The 26,115-nt window shown below is 41.6% G+C and overlaps 1 protein-coding gene across 5 annotated transcripts; it reads right to left on the bottom strand.

Annotated features, from left to right (window-relative positions):
* Positions 1-234: 234 nt before the first annotated feature.
* AKAP8L (A-kinase anchoring protein 8 like) lies at positions 235-25,826 on the bottom strand. Of its 5 annotated transcripts, XM_088663106.1 has the most exons (16): positions 25,711-25,826; positions 25,612-25,633; positions 22,803-22,826; positions 19,703-19,724; positions 17,201-17,233; positions 15,475-15,712; positions 12,232-12,691; positions 11,662-11,779; positions 10,394-10,437; positions 8,028-8,082; positions 6,771-6,879; positions 5,780-5,921; positions 5,285-5,390; positions 4,201-4,331; positions 2,940-3,035; positions 235-1,439 (listed from the first exon to the last, which is right to left on the bottom strand). In XM_088663106.1, exons 1-16 carry the CDS (start codon positions 25,809-25,811, stop codon positions 1,080-1,082), a joined length of 2,061 nt encoding a protein of 686 aa, XP_088519232.1. In that variant the 5' UTR covers positions 25,812-25,826; the 3' UTR covers positions 235-1,079. The 5 variants fall into 5 exon arrangements, with proteins under 5 accessions (XP_088519232.1, XP_034960645.1, XP_034960646.1 ...); XM_035104754.3 differs by lacking the exons at positions 19,703-19,724; positions 22,803-22,826; positions 25,612-25,633 and having other exon boundaries at positions 25,665-25,740; XM_035104755.3 differs by lacking the exons at positions 19,703-19,724; positions 22,803-22,826; positions 25,612-25,633 and having other exon boundaries at positions 10,394-10,434; positions 25,665-25,740.
* Between the last annotated feature and the right edge of the window lie 289 nt (positions 25,827-26,115).

The following is a 26,115-nucleotide window of genomic DNA, read 5'->3' as shown; positions in this document are numbered from 1 at the left end:
TACTTGATTTTCACTGTAGGAACCACACATGTACTTGAAGAGAAACACACGATAATAAATGAAGGATGAACAAGAGCAGGTAGTAGTTGTAGCACTATTGCTTCATGGGGCAAAATAAACCTTGGGTTGTAGTAAAAAAAGCACACACGTATCCACACCCACCCACACACAATGAAGCAGTAGTACGTTGCTGAGATTGTAGGGTGATTTAGAATGAGACAACTGCCAAAGAACTGCATTGAAGGGAATATTTAATGTTTCTGTAACACTCTTCATGTTTCATATGGGCTACCATAGCCTTCATTTACAGAATAGCAATCTAAGGCAAGCAGCATAAATGATGTCCCCTAAACAACATCAGGACAAAACTCAAAAGGAGCAATGCTGAATTGCCTTTTACGAATGTGCTGGGATGCATTTATCCCTTTTTGAGGCTTCCTGCACATCCTTCATGTGGCTGCTTCTTCCAAAAACCCACATGTACAGGTAATCCTAATATTATCTCAATCCACCAGAAGAATTCATCCTTAAATAAAAGCACTGGAAAAACTATTGTGCTGACCCCCAAGTATTACTTCTGCATATTAAAAGTAAAAAGGTAGAGTAGAAGAATGCTACAGTTGCATGGAAGTTACTCCAATCGTGCAGAATTTAAAACCCAGAATTCTGCTACTGACATATCCAGACACGGCTGGCTAGGGAACAAAAACATATTCAACTATATACAAAGTTAAGGGGGGGGGGAAGAGAAAATTAGAGGACAATTATCTCCCCCCAAAGTTGTAAGCCAATTAACACAATTTGGTTTTGAGTTATTTACTCAAAGGGGGGGGGGTATTTTCCTAGTATAAAGCCACCTAAAAATTGTACTGCACAAAACCTAGCTAATACAATGAAGATTTGGTTAAAAAAAGCTATTTCCAAAAACACTTTACAGATAAAGGCTTTCAAGTGCTGTAACTAGGTGAAAATGTAGTCAATGAGAAACAAAGCTGCGTGCCATGTAGTGTCACAAATACAGTTATGGTTTAAAAAGTTTTAATGCAGAGTCTCAAAATGCTTCAGCCTTCTGTGCAAGTTCACTCATCAGGTGGTTCCATATCCTCTGAAGGTATGAATCCTTTTCTTTCTTCTTTTTCTTTGTCGTCTTCTTCATTATATTCTTGCTCCTGCTCAGCAGCAAATGATTCCTGGGATGTGTTCAAATTCTGCTCTTCCATTTGTCCTGGTGGTGGTGGTTCATCATCATTTCCTTTGTTTTCTGCAGTACCTTCTTCAACTACGTCTTCCTCAGCCAGATTGTCTCCACCTTTAGTTTCTTCTTCAACCTTGTTTTCTTCACCTATAGCTGCTCCTTCCTCCATATTTCCACTTGTTCCTGCCTCACCGTCCTCATGTTCCTCTTTCTCTTCAGGATCATCTGTGAAAGGATTCTCCCCCTGCAAAACAAATCAGAACCACCTGACACCCAGCATTAAATATCACACACTTTAAGGAACTGAGCAGTCTATAATATATAGATGGGTAAGCAAGTTTGTTGTTGAGTGAAGCACCACATAAAAATAATTCTAAGGCCTTGACTATTGCACTAATTTATTTATTTTTTGTAAGCTTTAAACTACAGAACCTGAAGAAAATCAAATACGAAAGTAACAAGAAAACAGGACACTTTCATTCCTTTTCTTTCATTAGTAGATATAATCAAATCTCTGATACAAGTGAAAGATCCCTGATCATTTTTTGGGGGGGGGACTATGGCATTTCAACCAACAAGTGTCTCAATAATCTTTCTGAAAACAAGAATTGCTTGTATAATAGAAAACTCATTTCTTTTAACCTCCAGGATGTGACAGAAATTTAAAAAGTCATCCCACTCCAATGGGTGGGTGCATATCAATTTATAAGGAGTTAAACAATATCTTGCCATTTACACAGCAATTACTGTTCATTTTGCAAAAGTTGTTAAAACTCTCCATAGAGAACAGTCTAGGTGTGCCCAATGTACGGCTCACAGACTGACTGTGGTCTCCTCCCCTCTATTTGCAGCTACTTGGGGAAATTCCACATCCCATCATTTGTGGCCCTTTCCCACATCTTTACAAGAACATATAACACCTACTGAAACCCTTCCAAATTGGACTGGAAATGAGAGAATACCTATATAACACTTCCTCTCCCTGGCTTCAGAGATATCTTTCAAGCCTGCTGCAGCATATTAAGCATGCTGATTGTTCCACCTGCATCTGTGGACCCTTCACTAGGCTGGATTTCCCGGGGCTATTGCTGCCACTCTCAATAAAGTATTTTGAGGGGGGACACAATAGGAAAGAAAGCAAAACCGGGGAGAGATAATTTTTAAAGTGTATACAGAAACTGGGTCCAAACAGAATAAAACACTGTAAGATGCAGAGAACTGCATAGTAAGAAAACATAGGGAAGTTAAGAAGTTGGAGGTGCAGACATGTACAGATGGGGAAATGTAAAAAGGAATGGGTGCAGTGGTCTGCAGAGAGAAGTTAAGACTTAGAAATAGAGAGTGCCCTTATAGTAAGGGACAGAAAAGAGAGGGTGCACTATGAAGCAGAGAGAGAAAATGGAGGTTAGTGGAAAAACTCAGTTAATATTAGAAAATAAAAGCTTTTCCATTGTTAACATAGCAATATGGCTCTTTTTAAGTTAGTAAAAAAAAGTTGTATCCAACATGTGTGTGAGTGGAACAGACTTCACCTTATACACTTCTTCCCTGAAGCCCTCCATGCACGCTCAAAATTTACATTTTGAGGGTACATGGAGTACCCTCTAGAGCAGATTTCAGGAATGCATGGTGGCTCCAGGTAGAAGGAAAGAAGTTATACAGTGCAAGAATCAAGTTCGCTCATGCCACTTTGGATTCTGCCCATAACCCCTCTGTGGGCCGTTCTTATGTATATACGTTTTACCTTCAAATATCGTTCCAATTTCTTGCTGATAAGTTTATTGTTAAGAATACTTCTTGCAACTACTAATGATGATTTTTTTGACTGTTCCATCATAGCCTAGAAGACAAAATACATAAATAAATGGTCTGCACAAAATGTATCTACATTTCATGATTATTTATACCAGGCATCCCCAAACTGCGGCCCCCCCAGATGTTTTGGCCTACAACTCCCATGATCCCTAGATAGCAGGACCAGTGGTCAGGGAAGATGGGAATTGTAGTCCAAAACATCTGGAGGGCCGAAGTTTGGGGGTGCCTGATTTATACCAAGACAGGCCTTCCAAAGTACAGTAACTTTTCACACATTCTTATCAGGAACTATTTAATGTGGGAAGGAGACTCACTAACCTCCTCCTACTTCTCAAGTAAAATTGATTTTGACATGTCAAATTTGGTGTGCAAGGCAGATCCTGAGAATGATCAGGCCTGTGGAAACAAAAAGGTTCCCCTCTCTAGACTTAGAGTAGACTATGGAAGCTGAGAAGGAAAAAAACCTGTTTTCTCACCTGTCAATCCACTGGACCCTATCCCCCGTTAATTCCGGACCTAAATATCCAACCAAACATCTAAGGGCAAATTTATATTTGACAGTGTAAGTCTGTTTGTGGCATGTGCACCCCACCTCTCCCAGTAAACACTGGGTAACACAAAAGAAAGAGACATGTACTGAGTGCAGCGATTAATTGATTCCCCAACCTATGTCCACTGTATGAAGCAAGATATACACACCTTATTTTAACAAAACCAAGCAGGAGCTACATTTGCAGCCAAAGAACTGATTGGAAATAATGGGATTCTATTAGTGGCTATATTACTGCCAGGAGAGTAGGTATACTAAGTGTGTGGTGTGTGTGTGTGTGTGTGTGTGTGTGTGTGTGTGTGTGTGTGTTACTATAGTCTCTTAAGCAGGCATGTCAAACCTGCGGCCCTCCAGATGTTTTGGACTACAATTCCCATCTTCCCCAACCACTGGTCCTGCTAGCTAGGGATTATGGGAGTTGTAGGCCAAAACATCTGGAGGGCCGCAGGTTTGACATGCCTGCTCTTAAGCATGCTCTTTGAAGTATTTTTACGTTAAAATAAGCATTAAAACCCCTAAATTATTCAATTGCTTTAGTCTTCATCTGCTTTAGCCTTTCTAAAGTTGAATGATGTAGGGATTGTTCAAACTTCTCCAATGTGTTTTTGTGGTGAACAGTTAATTCAACAAATCCACTTACTCTGCGGTTGTGGTTATGATCAAGGGACTTCAGATGTTTCTGGATTATTCCATACTGCATCGGAATGAAGAGGTCACAAGCAACACAGTGAGCAGCCTCCACCTTTTTTACAAAATGTTCCATACCAATGTCTGAGAAAAGTTAAAAAAAGTCAAAATATTACAGACTGTAGTATGGGTATGGAAAACCTATGGCCATCTGCTGTGGGAACACAAACTCCCATCAGCCCCAGCCACCATTGTCAATGGTGAGAGATTATGAGCACTGTAGTTCAGCAACCAGTGTTAGAAACTGAGATATGAAAGCTGGGAGCTAAATGGCACCTTAAACCTAGGTTATGGGCGCCACAACTGAGTGTCTAGGTGTGCTTCTTGTTAACAAGAATACAAAGCTGAAAATTAATAAATTGCAGCTAAAATCTTATGTTCGTTTTTCACATGGTCTAGTCCTCTTCTGAAGATTGCAAAAAACAAAGCCATACTTCTCCTGCCCGCCCCTCTAATATTCTTATGAGGGTCCCAGGCAGTGGTTGGAAGTGGAGAGGCAGAAAAAGGTCCTCCTTTCCTTCCAGTAGTGGCAGTTTTAATCTGAAATCTTAGGCACAAGTACTGTACCCAGAGCTCAAAAACTGCTTGCATTAATGAAATTCTCTGTCGCAAAATGCACCTGAACAATGGGAGTTGCAAACACTGTCAGCAACGTGTGGAGGGCCATAGGATTCCTATAGGAAACCTTTGATAGCAGGAAAATATTTAGGAGGGTGAAATAACAGACTTCCATTCCTCAGGACCATTGGGGGAAATTCTCTCTCTAAAAAAGTACCTATCCTACCGTACACACAATGACTGTTTTGCACACATAAACACACACCCCCAACTGTAACAAAGGACCAAAATTGGGGGGGGGGCATTCAATATCCATCTCAGCTAATAGCAAAGTTAATTTAGGGACATCTTTCTCTCACACAGAACATTACGGAATTGCTTCCTATCCTCTATCCTATTTTTCTGAATGAAAACTGAATATTTTTACCCAAGAAAACAACAATATGTATTGCTTTTTAGCTGAATTTTAAGACACCTACCTTGGGTAAGATCTTGGTCTTTGTAGATCTGTTGTATAACTGCATTAATATCTTCAATTGCTTTACGGCGTTCTTCTGTCTTCTTTGTTTTATTAGCAACATACTCCTGCGTTGCAAAAAAGCTTATGAATACTCAATAATGCATAATACCATACTGGCCCGGCCCAATGCACAACATGCTAGGATTACTATACAATCAAAGCTATGCCTTCCTTTCCTTTCCCCCATCTCTCTCAAAAGCAAGAGCTAAGGTAATGGTGTGGATGTGTTGTGTACTAAAAAATGCAAGAGCAGCACAGATGAACTGAGAGATATAGATATTGGCTGATGTTTTCTACTCTGATAGACATCCAAAAGTACATTTTTGCCTCACTTGAAATAATTAAAAATCAAATGACAAGGAGGGATTGGGGAAAATGAAACAAAGTGCCACATCTAGCTTTGTATGTTAATATCAGAAGGAAAATGGAAGGCTCGAAGAAGAAAAAGGCCTACCTGGAGGAAGTCAGCTGTTTGCTGGGGCAGCTTGGTTCCAACAAATGCAAAGTGTTCCTTGTGGAATTTGCTCTCCAAATGGTTGGTCATCTCATCCTCATAGAAAGTGCGATACTTGCACAACGAACATACAAACTGAATCCTGTTAAGACATATCAAATAAAGAAAAATCTTTTTATCTGCACGGCAGTAATTTGAAAATTTGCGGTTTCCTTTATGTAGTCGTAGTCAAGCTGATATAATTTACTATAGCGAAGAACTACATTACACTAGGTGTGCTTGAATAGGCAACACTGCTGTCTTATTCCCAATTGAACTCTTTACAAACCATGTATCCTGAAACTTTTGTTGGCGAATACGTGGGACCATCAGCCCTCCAACTTCTTGTTCTAACCCTACCAGCAATCCCCAAGACTGCACAGAACTTCAGTACAGCTGTGATGTAGAGCACTGGAAGGGCATTGGCTTATTATTATTTAAACAGAGAATTGCTTGTTTTTAAATGTTATACCACCTTTGATAAACTTTTGAAAGTACAACATGAAACAGCAACCTCCAACAACTTGTTGGACATGAGAATAGCCTGCTGGATCAGGTCAGTGGCCCACCTAGTGCAGCATCCTGTTCTCACAGTGGCCAACCAGATGCCTGTGAGAAACCAGCAAGTGGGATTCAAGCAAAAGAGCAATCTCCCCTCCTGTGGTTTCCAGCAACTGGTATTTGGAAGCATTGCTGCCTCCAGCTGTGGCTAGGAGTTATCACTCGCCAACTCCTCCATGAATTTGCTCAGTCCTCTTTTAAACCCACCCTCCATGTTGGTGGTAATCACTGCCTCCCGGGGGAGCAAGTTGGTAAAGTTATTTTACATATGTTACTATAGGGAAGGAACTAATATATAGTGAAGGAATTTCCTTGAAACACAAGAACACATAGCATTATCCCAAAGCCACTCAAGCTCCAAGCACACCCCCAAACTCTTCTGGAGGCTTACCTTTCCACCATCCGATCACGATACCTCTTTTTTTGCCTCTCTTGAGTTTTCTTGCCAGCTTGCAATTTGCGCTTGATTTGACTGATCTCTTCTTGAATGGTCATAGCTCCTACATGAATAAGATCAGTTTATTTTTAAAGGATACCTACTCATGGACCTTACTGAACTCCTGGGTAAGATTGGGCTCCAGGTTCCTAGACTACTTTCCATGAAGAAGCCATACTATAACTTATCTGTACACCACTTGAATAGGTTTTTTTAAAAAAATAAAATAGTCTGCAAATTTTCTAAATGAATACATAAAATAATTCACAGACAAAGTGCTAGTTTCCTGGAGTTTAATCAGAGTTGGAAGCACAATTGCAACTTAAAATTTTGAGACAAATATAATTGTTGGGAGACACAACTGTGGGGTACACAAAACCAATTGTTCAGTGATGGTCTGTATAAGAAGAAAAACATTTAGTTTGCATCACAGGTTAATTGGAAAGTAAACTACATATTTAATATGAATCTGCCTGGTCGTTGGATAAAGAATAAAGTGTGAGTTACAGTTTAGATGAACTCTGAGCTTGATCCCACACAGTGTAATTCTCTTCAGGTTATTCCAGGTATAAGTGTTACGGTTTATATTATTTTTTATTTATTACATTTGTATACTGCCCTATACCCAAAGATCTCAGCGCTGTCCACAAAATAGAATTGCAGTATCATCAACACAAAAATATAATAAAAAATAGGAACAGAAACAAACCAGCAACCCCTCCTTCTATATTGTTATGAGTTTGTGGGGTTCCTGGACCCCGCTTCTAACTCATGGGTGCCAAACACTGGATTTAGCAAAAGGTTGTAGTACAGGCCAAACCAATTTGAACCAACATGTAAAAACAAACTTGGAATTTATCAATGGTTTATAAAATGGCTCTAATACAATAATGCGTATCTCCTGCAATATTCCACACATCTTTTTAAAAAATCTTTATTGCATTTTTTAAAATTACAAAGAAAGCATATATTAAACATTACATCCAAATATTCAAAACTAAAAAGAAAAAATACAAAACAAGAAAAATAAAAATATAAAAGGAAAAGAAAAAAATTAATCAGTACACCAAATTATTCAAAGGATACAAACGGTGATTTGATTATTCTATACACCAAGTTCCCAGAAAGAAATTGCACAATATTCCACACATCTTGTCCCAAAAATAACATAAATCACCAGAAGTACCCTAATGCATGTACATTTGAACTTACCTTTCTCAGAGTCTCCTTTTCTTTCCTCATCTTCACCTCCTTCTCCCTCTCCCTCCTAAAATGTAATTAAAGACACTGAAGCATAGAGCTGCACTTGCTTACAGGCAAGGTCACAACACGTGTAGAAATAACCTTTACATCAAGTAATCAGGGGTGCTGCTAGCTACCAAGATGATTTGGGGCTTAGGCAAAAAACAGCCACTGTTCATAACCACAGTACAAAATTACCATTTACTAGAAACACCAATATAGTAGGCTGTGATTGTGAGTATCCTTTAAATTCTCTGCAACAATGAGCAATGAAAAAACCCTTAGCTGCATCAGAATTTATTTAACAATTTCATGTTCTAAGAAACCTCTCAAAATCATAAGAGCTGCAATTACAATTTGAAAATAGACACTAACTCTACATCTGGATAGTTTGGACTGAAATAGGATTCTGTTCAGTTCTGCACTGATCAAACTATAACTCTATGCTCAAACTCTAAGCCAGAGATAAGGAACCTTTGGCTCTTCTAACATTTTTGCATTTTAAATCCCATCAGCCTCAGGGCACATGGCTAATGGTCAGAGATGATGTACGTTTTCGTCCACCAATATCTGGAGGGCCACTCCTGTTCTATGCCTTCTTAAGTTCTTAGCCATACACAAACATAGCTAAAAGGTGGGGAAATGTGTCAGCTGGCCTAACCCCCTTTTGCTGCATCCATCCTACTCACTACATCTGCCTGACACCAGTGCAGGGAATGCCATATTACAGTAGGGGGCCTTATGCATGTAGGCCAGATCTGATCTCTCACATTTGGGGAACACAATTTACACAAATCAGACCTACATATATTGAGCTGTATGCACACAAAACCCAATTTTAACATGGTATCCAATGCACTAATATCGGATGGGAGCAGAGTCAGCTGGCATAATCCCAATCACCTACAATGAATAGCTAGCAATTCAATCCATACAGGGCTGACTCTCTATTTGCACACTAACACTTTCTGTCCATCCTATATCCTATATCTGAACACAACATAATAGATTATGTTAGTAACTAGTGTATTTCAGCCCGTTCAATAACGGGCGCTAGAACATCCCGGGGTTCGGAGAAGCGCTTGCGCAGCGCTTCTCCGAACCCTGGGACCTGTCCTTGCTGTCGGCGGCAGGGGGACAGGAACGAAGGAGGAGAAAGCAGCCCTTTCTCCTCTTTCCTTCCTCTCCCCCCGCCGCCGACAGCCCTTTCTGTCGCCGGTGAGGGGAGAGGAACAAACGGAGAGAAAGCAGCCCTTTCTCTCCGTTCGTTCTTCTCCCCCCCCCCCACTGCTGACAGAAAGCACAGATCCCGGGCTTGCCAGCTCTGTTGGGCGGGGGGAGGGAGAAGCCGAAGACCAATCGGATCTTCTGCTTCTCCCTCCCCCCCACCTGACAGAGCCAGCAACCCCGCAGCAGGGGCTTTTCGCCGTTTGCCTTCCCCCCAGGGGGAGGCAAACGGCGAAAAACCCCACTGCGCCATACTTCAGCTCCGGGACTGGCTTGGCGGTGGCGGGAAGAAGGGGAGGAATTCCTCCCCTTTTTCCCGCTGCCGCCAAGCCAGTCCCCCAGCCAAATTGCCCGCTTCCGCTTCGACTTCCTCGGCTACGGCAAGCAGGCAGACAGCTCGCCTGCTTGCCTTCGCTGAAGAAGCGCTATCCCATGCCGGCGGTGCGTGGCAAGGCGGCGGGGGGGAGGAGCGCTTCTCTCCCCCGCCGCCTCGCAGCGCACCTCCAGCATGAGACGGGGCTTCGGAGTGGCGGTTGGCGGAGCGGCGGTTGTCTCTGCCTCCAATCCCTGTGTCCCTGGGGCACATGCACAGTAACCCAGAGACACACGGAATCTGGACGCAGAGACACAGGGACTTTATTATATAGGATTATTTGGAAGCAGATGTATTTTGTAATAGATCTATACGTTAAATCTTCAATAAATGAAAAGAAACACCAATTATGTCTTCTCAGTGTCAGACCTGACACAAAGCAAAGTGAATGAGTTACCCCAATCTGCATACCATGAGAATCATTAAAGGAGAGCCAATTATCAACAATTTAAATTATTATACTACTTATTGTAAGTGAGGCTGGGGAATGAGCTTGTGTTCACCTCGGGCACCAGTGCCTTGAGTCAGCTTTGATCTTTAAACATTCATTCATCACCTAGTCACACTAGCCTCTAGTCTCTGTTCTCTGAACAACAGAAAAAAGGAACTGTACATGGTCTCTCCCTAAACAGAAAGGCAAGCATGGCAGGACATCATTTGTAACTCTTGTTCCTATCATATATGTATAAAACACTGGGATTATAAATCTTTGTAGCAAGACTCAATTCAGACTCACATTTTTAGAACCCTTCTCAGCAGCTTCTCCTTCAGGGCCCTCTTCTGAAAAGAACAACATATCAACTAACTATGCAGACTATAAAATGACTGTAACAGTGCAACCCTATACTGTACAGTATATGACTTCTCAGAAGCAAGTTCTACTGAGTTCAATTATATTTGCTCCCAGGTAAGTGGGTATAAGGGGACGCGAGTGGCGCTGTGGGTTAAACCATAGAGCCTAGGGCCTGCCGATCAGAAGGTTGGCGGTTCGAATCCCTGCGACGGGGTGAGCTCCCATTGCTCGGTCCCAGCTCCTTCCAACCTAGCAATTCGGAAGCACATCAAAGTGCAAGTAGATAAATAGGTAGCGCTACAGTGGGAAGGTAAACAGCGTTTCCGTGTGCTGCTCTGGTTTGCCAGAAGCGCTTTGTCATACTGGCCACATGACCTGGAAGCTGTACACTGGCTCCCTTGGCCAATAATGCGAGATGAGCGCTGCAACCCCAGAGTCGGTCACGACTGGACCTAATGGCCAGGGGTCCCTTTACCTTTAAGTGGGTATAAGGTTGCAAGCCTGAAATATTTCACAAAAAGTTTTGTTTTAATTAACATTAATTTTAAAAAAGCACACATTATCGGACACAGATACAGATTTCTAGAATATCTGGACTCTTGCCAGATCGCTTGTGTGGGGGCAGAGGTACCTTTTTCCATCTCTGGTGGGAATGCCCAGTGGTTTCTAAATTTTGGACTGACATTTATAGGGAGATTCCAATATATGTAAAAGTGTTATTGTAATGGCCCCACCAGGTTTCTCAGTTAAATCTCTAGGATGGCTGTTTCTGTAATTCATGCGCAAAAGACCTGTTAACATGGACACTGGGACTGCAATCAGAATCCTAAAAACACAATGGTGAAAAACACCATTTGATACAAATGCATGAAGACAAACAGTAATTTCAGAGATTATCCACTATTTAATGGTCTCGAATGGCTCAGAAGACCCTGAAAATTATATGCTATATGGAAGGATTTTATTTCTTATACTCTTAGTACTGGTACACAAAGTTGTCTGCCTGCACTGATGAGGGAAATCTGGTTGTCTTGATGCACCCTTTTCCTGAACAACCAAATTAGGATGTGAAGCTTACTTTTATATTATATTCCTGTAATCATTTGTTTCTTACAGTTTAAATAAAGTTTTTAATTTTTTTAATGTTTCAATATGGCTAACTAAGGTGCAATGAAAAGAAAAGGCAGGAGGCTTCAGTGACTTGCTCTTACCATTATCAGAGTCAGAGTTGTCAGAGCCATCAGTTTTTGCTGCCTTACTGTCAGGCTCATCAGAACTGTTAGCCTGTTTTCGTTTATTAGCAGTAGGCTCATTCTTTATTCTTTTTTTCTATGAATTGAAAGAAAAGACTGTTTTTACTCACATGCATAGTCTAAGAGTTCTCTTATCACCAACCAAGAAATGTTCATTCATTCACATTTTAAGTTCTCTACACTCAAGAAAACTCATTTCAACAGGTACAGACATGCACACCTAAGACCTGACCTATGTTATACGAAACAAACGAATGAATCCCAGGTCACACTTCCTAGATATGACTAAAAGCCAGTGATTAATATTTTCAGTGCTAAGGCAGCATACTGAAGACAATGAGATTCCTAAAGAACAATAAAGATGTGCCAAGCAGATGTAAGAGACAGAGAAGAAAAATGTTCCCTATAATAAAACAGTTTAAATTACAAAACAGACTCCTTTGCACTCAGTTCTAGGCAGTTCTCTTGCTGGGCAATGTCCCTAAAAATGGGGCAGAAAACAGGTGGGAGAAGATCATAGGTACTTACTTTAAAATCTGCATCCCACATTTTCCAGTTTCTCCTCATTCGTTGTTTCATGCCGCCTCCTCCAAAGCGCATGTTGCCAGAGAAACTTCGCATTCCCTGGAACATGTTGTATTCAGGGAATAGTTTGTGGGAGAAAAGGGATGGGGGCCTATTGGGGCCATGGCCCCGTCCTCCCATTGGCACTGGCGGTTCATTCCACTGTCCGCCCATGCGCCCAGAATATGCAGAAGCCATGGGTCTGTTATTTCGCCTGTCTCTGGCCCAGTTCTGACCCCGGTGGCCAAAGTTGTCACGTGCTCTGTTGTGGTACTGCTCCCTGCGGTTCCCATAGGAGTTGTCATAGTGGCCTTCATAGGCATTGTCGGTGTCATGTTCAGCTTCACTGTAATCATAGCCGGATCTGTACAGATCACGGTCGTTTAGTGAAGGCCTTGAGTCGTAGGACTCATATGTATCATACCTGCAAGAATTGCACAGCAAGCAAGGAATCTAATCAGTAGCATATAGAGCACCATGTTAAAGTGTCTGCCAAAAATGGCAGTAAAACAGGTCACATTAAAGGAAACAACCTCTCATAATTGTTCTAGAGTCAAGATAATAACAAAGCTCAACTGATGTTTTAACTCAGTATGAGAGTTATTCTCTTGGACATTATAGCAGTGGGGAAGGACATAGAGAGGGTAATCAACATAAGGCTACATAGAATTCTTGTTCCGTTTAGCCTCAGTCAATCATAGAAAGAGCATAGCACTCTGATCAGACTGACAAACGTATCTTCAATTTGGGGGGGTCATACAAATTATTAATTTTTTCCTTTTACTGGTTTCACACTCCAATCACTTCAGGTGTTTGGCTATGCAAAACAAATGAAGTCACTGGATGCAAGGTCAGTTCCCACAAATTATTAGCAGTTTGGGAAATAAAGTGGTTTTAGTAAGAAGAAAAGAAAGCAGAAATCATCTATATAATAAGAGAGGCTTATACATGACATTTTACCTGCAGGAAAGCTCAGTGCAGACAAAATATGTGAGTACAGTACACCTTACAATTCCATTTTCTATGCTCACTATAATGAGTGGCTGAGACAAACAAGTTGACTTGTTTCTATAAAGGAGAGCTTTGAACCAGCACAATTTCACAAGAATGTTCCATAAGCTGCAGAAGAACTTTAAATTTAAGGTACATACTATGCATGTAAAACAGTACAGAGGCTCCGAGACAAAGATGCAGTTGAATGCCAAAATCCACATTATTCCTGACAGCATGTTGTTTCGATTGCTATGGCAGACCAAAACAAAGTCACTTTGCACTTAATAAACCAGTACAGGACACAAGTGCAAAAATCAACAGTCAAGATTTTTATCTAGGATCTGAAAGCAAGGACATGGAAAGGAAACAATGGCTGAGGAGGAGACTTTAAAAACTAACTCTGAACAGAAAGTGTCATTCTAAAACAGGCATGTCAAACCTGCGGCCCTCCAGATGTTTTGGACTACAATTCCCATCTTCCCCAACCACTGGTCCTGCTAGCTAGGGATCATGGGAGTTGTAGGCCAAAACATCTGGAGGGCCGCAGGTTTGACATGCCTGTTCTAAAAGCTATCAGGGTAGGCTCAAATATTCCATCTATCAACCCAAAGCTCTTGTGCCTATTTATAACATAGTGCTACTCACTGTTGTAGCTGAGCCTTCCATGAAATTGTTTTCCAAAATATACCGTAAATCTATTTCAGTTTCCTGCTATTTAGTCTCTAATGTTCACCTGGCCTCTCAAGTGAGAATTAACAGTGCTGGGTTAATAGTCACCTAGTATAATAGAACTGAAAATAGGGAGATGCATCACACTGGCTTCCAAATGTGCACAGGGTTGCAACTTCAGCAGAGCCTGACAACCTGAGTCAGTATCTGCAAAGTGGAGATTAAACTTTTATACTTAAAACTATTCCAGCACATGAAATCTGTAGTTTAAACACAGAAATACTATTTGGCAAAACTATCTACAACAATGACCTTTCTTAGGCAAGAGATGCTGTTTTAATGAGTGCAAATCGAGAGCATACACTACGAAAACCACATTTGATACTATGTAATCCCTTAAGGATTTCTGTAAATCTCCTGCATCTTCTATTTTTATGAAAATGTCATAAATTAAAAACTGACACAATATCAGTAAGATAAATATTAAGGAGTAGCAAAGGTATTTTAAAATAAAAAAATATCAACATGCTCTGATACTGTAAGCTATTTTTAGAACCTGGTAAACAAACAGTGACAACACACAGAAAAGCAATACAGAATGCTATGCATAATTTACCCATTACAGTTAAAGTACTATGCTTTGATTCCACTAAGCTGCATGAATGTACACAAAACAGGTATAATACAGTGGCCCATTGACACCTTTTCCAGAGGGAATGACACATACAATTTATTTAGACATACGGTAGTTCATTCACCTGTCCTCTAGAAATGCATCCATTAAACAGGACTGTCAACCAATAAAACCCTAAATATAGCCATTCTAGTGAAGTGCACTAACTGTCTGGGAATCAATGTCTCTAAAACTGTTAAAAACTCAGGTATAAATGTGAAGCAAACACTTCTGACAACTTTTTATACCATATATCCAGCTTAAAAGCAATAAGCACTACTTACTTCAACAATCCAAAGTGAACTTCCTTATGTATGAACAATAACTTAAGCAATTTATTAATGACTTCTAGGGATGAGAAATGTACTGAGAAAAGACTACAGAATTCTCTATTTACTTATTTTCTGTTTCAGTTGGCTGGAGCAAAATCGTAAGAGAAACTTAAGTTATGGTAACCAGCTAAACACATATTCCATTAATGTTGATGGTACCTGACTTACACTCTGTGAAAATAGTGACCTATCCAAAACTATATGGGGTTGCTAAAACCTGCTATTCTTTCAAAATATTTCATTACAATTAATTTATCAACTGTTACAGTATTAACAAACTTTCCTCACTAAAAGATGTGTGCAAGCACCTTATTTTCAAAGCTAAAGCAGAGGAAGTACAATTTGGCTAATTCTGTCTCCTCCCCACCCCACCCCAGCTCTGTAAGCAACAGCAAAGATATGAAGCAAAGAGCAATACTATCAGTCAGAGAACAAAGGGAACAGCTCTTAGGCAACAGCACATTAGATCAACATGTCTTTCACAAACTGCCCTGATCTATAACTATTACTGAAACTTTTCACCTTTGTCTCTACACTCACCTGTCTCCACCTGAGCCATAATGTCCTCCTTGCATCGTGTCAGTTTCTAGATGAGACACCATATCTAAGCGCTTGTTAAATTTTGTTATTACATCAGCACTGGTGCCAGTGGATGCGTTATAGTTCATGTCTGTATCTGAATTAGGCATTTCCCAAGAGTTTGAAGTGGCCATACCATACCCATAATTGCCAGAGTTATCCTGACTGTATCCATATCCATAATTATAGTCCTCGTAACCTGAAATGAGAAGTAGTCACTGAATTTTTCTGGTAAGCATAGATTGCCATACATAAGCATCTAATGCAAGATTATCACCATCAAGAATGCTCCTCTTCAGGATATAGCTGTGTCTAAAATGTCTGGACAAACATTTTCTGTAACTCCTACCAAATATTAAACTTCTTACATATGAAAAAAGTACATAGCACATTTCCTGCTAAAGTCAACCTTCATTTTTATCTCATCTGCGAAAGGGCTCAGGTGCTACAGCACTGGTATTACCTCCAACTATAGCACCATTAACAATACCTTCAGGTGTATCCTGATTGCTAGAGGGGCCCAAGGTGGCAGCCTCCATGCACAGCACATCTTACCTAGGATAATGATCCACCTCTCTTTAGGACTGGGGGAGGGGCAGTTTTCAGGAGAGACACTCAGCACCTACCCCAGGATTATCCATTTATGTAAGAAATCAGCTGAATTTGTGGATAGTCAATAAAATATTCTCAAATCACTTTAAAAATTCTAGCAAGTGGCACAACAGTGTCAATAAGAAGAGAACCTAATTGCAAGACACCATATTTCATCTCCACACAATACTGTAAAGGCACAAATTTAGAACTAAAACTGATTAAGGGTGGAAATGAAAATTCATCACATTGAGTAAAATAAAGTTATTCAAGCTAATAGTACTGACCACTTATAATTTATTTCATTTATGAATTGCTTCCCATCAGGAATCCCAAAGCCATTTACAATAGTAACTGGACTGCAGAATACAATGCAGAACTGGATCCCTAGCATGCCTTCCATGATTTATATACTCCATTGTTACTGTCTCCATATCCACACTTCTTAATTTGAAACTAACACTGCGTCCTATACATGTTTACTGGAAATTGTCCCATTCTGTTCCAAGGGGTTGAATTCCTGCTGTTTATACAATTATAGCTTAACAGTGTGATTCTAAATATGGTTATTCGGAAGTAATCCCATTTAATTTAATGGGGCACACTCCCCCCAAACTGTATATAGTATTGCAGTTGAAGTATCTAAATTCCCATGAAAGTTCATGATGCTTTGTTATTCTTTGAACATTTGGAAAAGAGCTAGCAAGCAAGCGGAATTTGGCTATAATGCTATGCACATTTCTTGTGATAAAGTCTCAATGAAGTAACTGGGCTATTTCTAAGTTAACATGAATATGATTGTTAGCATGTGGGAGGTGGAAGGAGATAAATTAATGCCCAAATTAAACATACAGATGATCAAATATCAGCCATAAGTAAGAATCTGCAGTAGTCTCACTGACAGGGCCAGGAAGTATAACATAAACTCTGACTTAACAATATTGATGTATAAAAGGAGCATGAGTGCCAGAAGATATTAAAAGGAGAAATACACCAAAACTGTGAAAACCGTTACATTTCAACATTAGTTATGAATTTACTTTTTGATTTAACTGTTATGCATATTGGCAGTCAATTAAGATTTTATGGTACTTGCCTCTATTTGTGCCAGAGTTCCAGTTTCCATAACCTAGAAAAAAAATACCCCAGAGGTAAAAATCATGTTAGTTATAAGGTTATTGTCAATCTATCCAAGGTACTACACTAAGCAGACCTGACGTGAATATTCATTGAATGACAGTTAAATCACAAGAAGAAAGTTTAACAAAAATTGACCTAACTTAATTTCATTTGACAGTTTGTAATCGACATTTTTTGATCTGTGGACAGATGGAATGTGCTATCTGTACTGCCCATGGTCTAACCTGCAGTCTACAATATTATTTTGTAGAACCCTCTCATCTGGTGTGTACTCTTGTTAGACTAATAATGATAGTCTAACCTTGAGTTACACAGACTTGAACAACTACGGTATGGCACGCACTGCCACTGAAAGGAAATCCCAGGCTATGTTTATAGACAGCAATTGGAAAAAAAGGGTAGGAAAGGGTGGTATGGTATGTTGAGATAGCAGAATCCTAAGAATCCAGCACTTCTCAAGGTTCAAGAAGCATCCAAACGAAGTACATATACCTTAGCAATATAGAGCAAAAACATTACAAAGCTATGGAGACCTATCAGCCTGCAACATCTTGTGAATGTATCCCACCAGTAACGTATGGCATCTAATTTTTCAATTTATAGTCTATTAAATTAAAAAACGATCAATGAATAAAAGGTTGTTTAAGCCATTTCAAATGCATGTTTTTCATCCCTTAGCCTCCTCTCAACATTGCCCTCAGTATTCCAACTTTCTCTAAAAGTTTCTCTTTCATTTCTGTCATGAATCTCTTACACACATTCATAGAATCATAGAGTTGGAAGAGACCACAAGGGCCATCCAGTCCAACCCCCTGCCAAGCAGGAAACACCATCAAAGCATTCTTGACATATGCCTGTCAAGCCTCTGCTTAAAGACCTCCAAAGAAGGAGACTCCACCACACTCCTTGGTAGCAAATTCCACTGCCAAACAGCTCTTACTGTCAGGAAGTTCTTCCTAATGTTTAGGTAGAATCTTCTTTCTTGAAGTTTGAATCCATTGCTCCGTGTCCGCTTCTCTGGAGCAGCAGAAAACAATCTCTCTCCATCCTCCATATGACATCCTTTCATATATTTGAACATGGCTATCATATCACCCCTTAACCTTCTCTTCTCCAGGCTAAACATACCCAGCTCCCTAAGCCGTTCCTCATAAGGCATCGTTTCCAGGCCTTTGACCATTTTGGTTGCCCTCTTCTGGACACGTTCCAGCTTGTCAGTATCCTTCTTGAACTGTGGTGCCCAGAACTGGACACAGTACTCCAGGTGAGGTCTGATCAGAGCAGAATACAGTGGTACTATTACTTCCCTTGATCTAGACGCTATACTCCTATTGATGCAGCCCAGAATTGCATTGGCTTTTTTAGCTGCTGCATCACACTGCTGACTCATGTCAAGTCTGTGGTCTACCAAGACTCCTAGGTCCTTTTCACATGTACTGCTCTCAAGCCAGGTGTCACCCATCCTGTATTTGTGCCTTTCATTTTTTTTTGCCCAAGTGTAGTACCTTACATTTCTCCTTGTTAAAATTCATCTTGTTTGCTTTGGCCCAGTTGTCTAATCTGTTAAGGTCATTTTGAAGTGTGATCCTGTCCTCTGGGGTATTAGCCACCCCTCCCAATTTGGTGTCGTCTGCAAACTTGCTCAGGATGCCCTCAAGCCCATCATCCAAGTCATTGATAAAGATGTTGAATAAGACTGGGCCCAAGACAGAACCCTGTGGCACCCCACTAGTCACTACTCTCCAGGATGAGGAGGAGCCATTGATGAACACCCTTCTACAGCACACATATACTCATGTGCATGAAAATTCTCAAACTGGCACAACACTAGGATAATTGTTTTTAATTACTTTATTGTAGTCTGATAAAAGTAAGGCTCAGACAGAACTACTTCCTTAGCATTCATAAGGACATTGCTGAAAAGATATATCAATACCCCCTTCAGACCTTCATCTGCCCAAATGGTGGGGACTACTACACAGACAAAAATAGGCTCAATGATACAGACATAAATAAATCCTGTTTAAATCAATAGCATAAGGCTTACAAGTTCAACTGCATCCAGTGAAATCTCAATTTCAAAGCACTCTGACCAGAAGGAAATAAGAAAAGGATTATTGCTAATTTACATTATTACTAATTTACATTAGCTTGCAATATTAGGGAGTGGGTAATCATTTGCAGGCCAGTATATATGTAATGTCCAACTATAGTTCAGAGATCAGGAGTATACCACAGGATCACATGCTCCTTGTCTCTCCCATCTCACACATCATCCCTTCTCTACCCACATTTATTTTGTGTAACTAGGGAGCCCCTAAGCATTATTTCCTTGGAACATCCATTAGCAGAATCACTAACAATCACATAACAGTGAACCATAGTAAAAGGGGATAATAGGGAATTCCCACAGAAGGTGTGAAGGAGCACATAAACAGACACCCTCTTCTCCATAAACCAAGACTATAAATGACAATGCACTGACCTTGAAGCAGCAATAACTACTACAGGTTGTTGTTGTTGTTTAGTCGTTTAGTCGTGTCCGACTCTTCGTGACCCCATGGACCATAGCACGCCAGGCACTCCTGTCTTGCACTGCCTCCCGCAGTTTGGTCAAACTCATGTTCGTAGCTTCGAGAACACTGTCCAACCATCTTTTCCTCTGTCGTCCCCTTCTCCTAGTGCCCTCAATCTTTCCCAACATCAGGCTCTTTTCCAAAGATTCCTCTCTTCTCATGAGGTGGCCAAAGTATTGGAGCCTCAGCTTCACGATCTGTCCTTCCAGGGAGCACTCAGGGCTGATTTCCTTAAGAATGGATAGGTTTGATCTTCTTGCAGTCCATGGGACTCTCAAGAGTCTCCTCCAGCACCATAATTCAAAAGCATCAATTCTTTGGCGATCAGCCTTCTTTATGGTCCAGCTCTCACTTCCATACATCACTACTGGGAAAACCATAGCTTTAACTATACGGACCTTTGTCGGCAAGGTGATGTCTCTGCTTTTTAAGATGCTGTCTAGGTTTGTCATCGCTTTTCTCCCAAGAAGCAGGCGTCTTTTAATTTCGTGACTGCTGTCACCATCTGCAGTGATCAAGGAGCCCAAGAAAGTAAAATCTCTCACTGCCTCCATTTCTTCCCCTTCTATTTGCCAGGAGGTGATGGGACCAGTGGCCATGATCTTGGTTTTTTTGATGTTGAGCTTCAGACCATATTTTGCGCTCTCCTCTTTCACCCTCATTAAAAGGTTCTTTAATTCCTCCTCGCTTTCTGCCATCAAGGTTGTGTCATCTGCATATCTGAGGTTCTTGATATTTCTTCCGGCAATCTTAATTCCGGCTTGGGATTCATCTAGTCCAGCCTTTCGCATGATGAATTCTGCATATAAGTTAAATAAGCAGGGAGACAATATACAACCTTGTCGTACTCCTCTCCCAATTTTGAACCAATCAGTTGTTCCATATCCAGTTCTAACTGTAGCTTCTTGTCCCACATAGAGATTTCTCAGGAGACAGATGAGGTGATCAGGCACTCCCATTTCTTTAAGAACTTGCCATAGTTTCCTGTGGTCGACACAGTCAAAGGCTTTTGCATAGTCGATGAAGCAGAAGTAGACGTTTTTCTGGAACTCTCTAGCTTTCTCCATAATCCAGCGCATGTTTGCTATTTGGTCTCTGGTTCCTCTGCCCTTTCGAAATCCAGCTTGCACTTCTGGGAGTTCTCGGTCCACATACTGCCTAAGCCTGCCTTGTAGAATTTTAAGCATAACCTTGCTAGCGTGCGAAATGAGCGCAATTGTGCGGTAGTTGGAGCATTCTTTGGCACTGCCCTTCTTTGGAATTGGGATGTAGACTGATCTTCTCCAATCCTCTGGCCATTGCTGAGTTTTCCAAACTTGCTGGCATATTGGGTGTAGCACCTTAACAGCATCATCTTTTAAAATTTTAAATAGTTCAGCTGGAATATCATCACTTCCACTGGCCTTGTTATTAGCAATGCTTTCTAAGGCCCATTTGACTTCACTCTCCAAGATGTCTGGCTCAAGGTCAGCAACCACACTACTTGGGGTGTACGAGACCTCCATATCTTTCTGGTATAATTCCTCTGTGACTACTACAGGTACTTAGATACTAATTCAGAACTCTGCTGCTTAAGGCCTCTTAACTCCAATGCTACCCTTAAAAAATGAATCAAAGTCCACAAGGAGCAAAGAGCTACAACGGCTAGCTGTAAAGCATGTATCACTGCTACAATCTCCTATAAAGAGGCTGAACTAGTACCAGAACAGTAGTCCTCTGAAACCTAGCAGACAGTCCTTTTACTAAAGATGAAAAATACACCAATCCTGAACAACTGGATTTGTATAATTAATCAAAAATATATTTACTGAAAGATGAATTAGACCTTAAGGGACCTGCGCTTCTCCAGAAAATATACAGTGAAGGGGGAAAGTATTTGATCCCCTGCTAAATTTGCCTGTTTGCCCTCTGACAAAGAAATGACGAGCCCATAATTTTAATAGTAGGTTTATTGTAGCTGTGAGAGACAGAATAACAACAAGAAAATCCTCAGAAACCCAGAAGACAAAAGACAGAGACTGATGTGCATTACAATGAGTGAAATACCGTAAGTATTTGATCCCTTTGCAAAAGATGACTTAGTACTTGGAGGCAAAACCCTTGTTGGCAATTTCAGAGGTCAGATGTTTCTTGTAGGTGGCCACCAGGTTTGCACACATCTCAGGAGGAATTTTGTCCCACTCCTCTTTGTAGATCCTCTCCAAGTCAGTAAGATTTCGAGGCTATGTGTAGCTACTCAAACCTTCAGCTCCCTGCACGGATTTTTGATGGGATTAAGGAGTGGCTAGGCGACTCCAGGACTTTAATGTGCTTCTTCTTGAGCCACTCCTTTGTTGCCTTGGCCGTATGTTTTGGGTCATTGTCATGCTGGAATACCCATCCTTGACCCATTTTCAATGCCCTGGCTGAGGGAAGGAAGTGCTCACCCAAGATTTGATGATACATTGTCCCATCCATCGTCCCTTTGATGCGGTAAAGGTGTCCTTTCCCCTTAGCAGTAAAACACCCCCAAAACATAATATATCCCCCTCCATGTTTGACGGTGGGGATGGTGTTCTTGGGGTCATAGGCAGCATTCTTCCTCCTCCTCCAAACATGGCGAGTTGAGTTGATACCAAAGAGCTCGATTTTGGTCTCATCTGACCACAACACTTTCACCCAGTTCTCCTCTGGGTCATTCAGATGTGCATTGGCAAACTGCAGACGGACCTGTACATGTGCTGCCTTGAGCAAGGCGTCCTTGTGGGCTCTGCAAGATCTCAGTCCTTCACGGCGTAGTGTGTTACCAACTGTTTTCATGGTGACTATGGTCCCAGCTGCCCTGAGATCATTGACAAGTTCCCCACGTGTAGTTCTGGGCTACTTCATCACCGTTCTCATGATCAATGCAACTCCATGAGATGAGATCTTGCATGGAGCCCCAGACCGAGGGAGGTTGGCAGTTATTTTGTGTTTCTTCCATTTGCGAATTATTGCACAAACTGCTGTCACCTTCTCACCAAGCTGCTTGGCAATACAGTGGTACCTCGGTTTATGAACACAATTGGTTCCGGAAGTCTGTTCATAAACTGAAGCGTTCATAAACTGAAGCGAACTTTTCCATTGAAAGTAATGGAAAGTGGATTAATCTGTTCCAGAGTACTTAAACTGAAGTGTTCATAAACTGAAGCAAACTTTCCCATTGAAAGTAATGGAAAGTGGATTAATCCGTTCCAGACGGGTCCGCGGAGTACTTAAACTGAAGCGTTCATAAACTGAAGCATGGGTGTAATTGGTTCCGGAAGTCTGTTCATAAACTGAAGCGTTCATAAACCGAAGCGAACTTTCCCATTGAAAGTAATGGAAAATAAATTAATCCGTTCCAGATGGGTCCACGGTGTTCATAAACCGAAAATTCATAAACCGAGGTGTTCATAAACCGAGGTTCCACTGTAGTCTTGTAGCCCAGTCCAGCCTTGTGCAGGTCTACAATCTTGTCCCTGACATCCTTGGACAGTTCTTTGGTCTTGGTCAAAGTGGCTACTTTGGAATCCACTGGATTGACTGCTTCTGTCGACAGGTGTCTTTTGTACAGGTACTGTAATGAGCTGGGATTAGAGGTAAGACCTCTCCCTTACAGCAGGTGCTTCTAATCTCAGCTTCATTTCATTTCATTGTCAGAGGGCAAACGGGCAAATTTAGCAGGGGATCAAATACTTTCCCCCCTCACTGTAGCAATATTGTGAGGCACATTTAGCTGACACAGAATACAACTTCTATAGTACATCACAATCAGTACAAGTAACTTGTACAGCCACTACAAACTGCCACTAATAGTGCAATTCTGTACATCTCAGAAGTAAACCTATTGAATTCAATGGACTTTACTTGATGTATGTATGTATGTATGTGATTGTGGCTCAGCATTTTTGCCCACAATCTTAATTTTTTCAAGTAAGGGGATGATTGCTTTTACTCAGGAGCACTCTGTTCACAGTGAGAAGCACACTACATATGCACTACATACACCCATTTGGATTCCTGGTGTTCAATTCCTGGTTCAAAGTAAGCCCTGCACCTTGCTCACTAATAAAATTTTCCATTTAACTATCATAACTCATTTGTAATCAAAACAGGAGTGATTAACTCCTCAGATAATCATCAAATTAGGAATATCATTAAAATCTAAAGTATCTTTATTTCAGAACCAAGATAATGTGCCAAAACCTCAAAGAAATATAGTATTACATGATTTCCAGTACTGCTGCTTCACTAGCACAGTAGACCTGCTTGCACACCAGAACTTTCCCCTCCTTTCCCCTGCAATCCCCCCACCCTCAAAATCTCCTCTAGAGGATGATCCAGAGTAGATTTTGAAAATGTGGAGGGAGAGGAAGTCCCATTGTGCAAGTAGAACTCCAGACATGCAGCTGGACAGAACCCATGCTTCTCACATTCCAGTATCAAGTCCCTACTCAAACATTTGAAGCAAAAAATATGACTAATTGAGGTTAGTTAGAAAAATATTGACCAGGGAAATGTTGGTCTCCCAGAGTGAGAGGCTGGGGGGAGAAAGGAAAGATCTCAGGTGAGAACTGGGAGAAGCTACTATCTTATGTGGGTGGTACGGGTTAAGAACTACCTTTAAGAGAGAACTCCATACTCTATTTTTACCTTTACCTTTGATAAAAAATATTAACGACTGAGAAAAATATTGACCATGGTACATGCTGAAGGAATAAATACCACATGCATGACTGTCACATATGGGACTTAGCAAATGATCCATGGAAGAATCTGTATCACTTCAAAGTGCACCAAAGCTGTCCAAAACAGTCAGCAAACTGTTTGGGTTTGCTTTTTTAAGTTTTCAGACAAAAATCAGTCAGGTTTGTCTTCAATATGCACTAACACGCACTGGGGCACAGGTGCCAGACTATTTTAATTGCATATAATTCCATCTGTAGCTGGGCAACTATACTGGTAACGAAGAGACTACCTCATATTTTATGAAATAGATTTGGTTCCACACTTACATAACCAAAGGGCTAGAAAGGCAAATGTTGACACCGCAAGTTCAGATAACTGTATAACAGTGCGCACGCATAAAACTAAACGAATAGCGGGCAGCTAGAATTCAAGGAGACATGCCACCGTCGCGTTTTTATTTTATTTTATTTAGAAAGCAACTCCTCTTTGGCAAATAGCCTTTCTAAATCCCAAACAGTGTTAGTTGGTGGTTCAGCAAGGCGGAAACAATGGCAGTTATTCCAAGGGAAGCCATAACCGATCGGACACAGGGGAAGGTTCCCCCCCCCATTTTTTTTCTTCCTGCGCCACCTTCCCACACCCACTCCTATTATAACCGCTCACAGATACCAAGCAGTGGGGTGCGCGTGTGCAAAGACGGCAGAGACGCAAAGATTCATCCCTCCTTCCTTCCCTCCCACCCCGATTCTGAGGCGGCGGGCGCAGAGCAGCAATGCCGACATTCACCTTTCCCCGATCCCCTCCGCACATTCGCACGGCTGAGGAGGGCGGCGCACCCTGCGCGCACAGCCTGAAACCGTCCAAGAACATTCCCGCCCCCCACGCGCCATTGCTTTATTTGGCGGGAGCAACGGTAAAACAACGCCTGACAAACACCTCAGCAACCCCCCGCGGGGAACGGGGGTCACCACAGCGTTGCTAGAAGAGAAGGGAAAAGCAGCGCTGCTGACCCCACCCCCCGAGATGTTGACATAGGGCCGGGCCCTGCGCTCCCTTTGGCCCACTCGCAGTGGGTGGGAGGAACCCGTCCCTCCACCCTCACGCCCGACAGGCAGCCGCCCTCTCTTCCCCCCTCACCCGGCCCCCGATGCTCACCTGAATAGCTCATGATGGCGGTGACGGCTCCACTACAAAACCACACTCCTCACACCCGTTACCTCCTGCGCCAGACAGCAACGGCAGCTTGCTAGCCCCGCCTCCCGACACTGTTGGCCGCACTCGCACACCTAGCCGGTCAGCCATTGGCGGTTACGGCGGTTAGTCCCGCCTCCCTCGCATGCTATTGGGAGTAGAGGCCTAGAGCCCTCGTATTTCATTAGAGGCGGGAGGCATCGATCAGAACCACTTCGGTTAAGCTATAAGGCAATTGCAAGTGCCAATCATGTTCCGTCAGCGAATAACAGCACCGGCTAGAGATTTCCAAGAGGTCATTGGGTCTAAGCGGTTATCACTCATGAGGAGCGGTGCAACGGCGGGCACTAATTTGTACTCATTGTCCCCAAGTATGCAGCGCGTCCACTTTCTCTTGTTGCGCACCTTTCAGGAG

Source organism: Zootoca vivipara, chromosome 2 (assembly GCF_965207765.1).
Source record: "Zootoca vivipara chromosome 2, rZooViv2.hap1.1, whole genome shotgun sequence".
In the NCBI taxonomy this organism is placed as follows: domain Eukaryota; kingdom Metazoa; phylum Chordata; class Lepidosauria; order Squamata; family Lacertidae; genus Zootoca; species Zootoca vivipara.
The sequence above is the reverse complement of the archived record's forward strand: the minus strand, read 5'-3'. Positions and strand labels throughout refer to the sequence as shown.

What these genes read in the sequence shown, in the direction of transcription:
- AKAP8L (XM_088663106.1), bottom strand. Translation starts at nt 25,811, where the DNA reads ATGGCTGACCGGCTAGGTGTGCGAGTGCGGCCAACAGTGTCGGGAGGC. An exon ending in TGTGGGATGCAGATTTTAAA is followed by an intron (nt 11,780 to 12,231) that starts GTAAGTACCTAT and finishes TTCAATTCATAG; the next exon opens with AAAAAAAGAATAAAGAATGA. An exon ending in AATTGGAACGATATTTGAAG is followed by an intron (nt 1,440 to 2,939) that starts GTAAAACGTATA and finishes TTTGTTTTGCAG; the next exon opens with GGGGAGAATCCTTTCACAGA.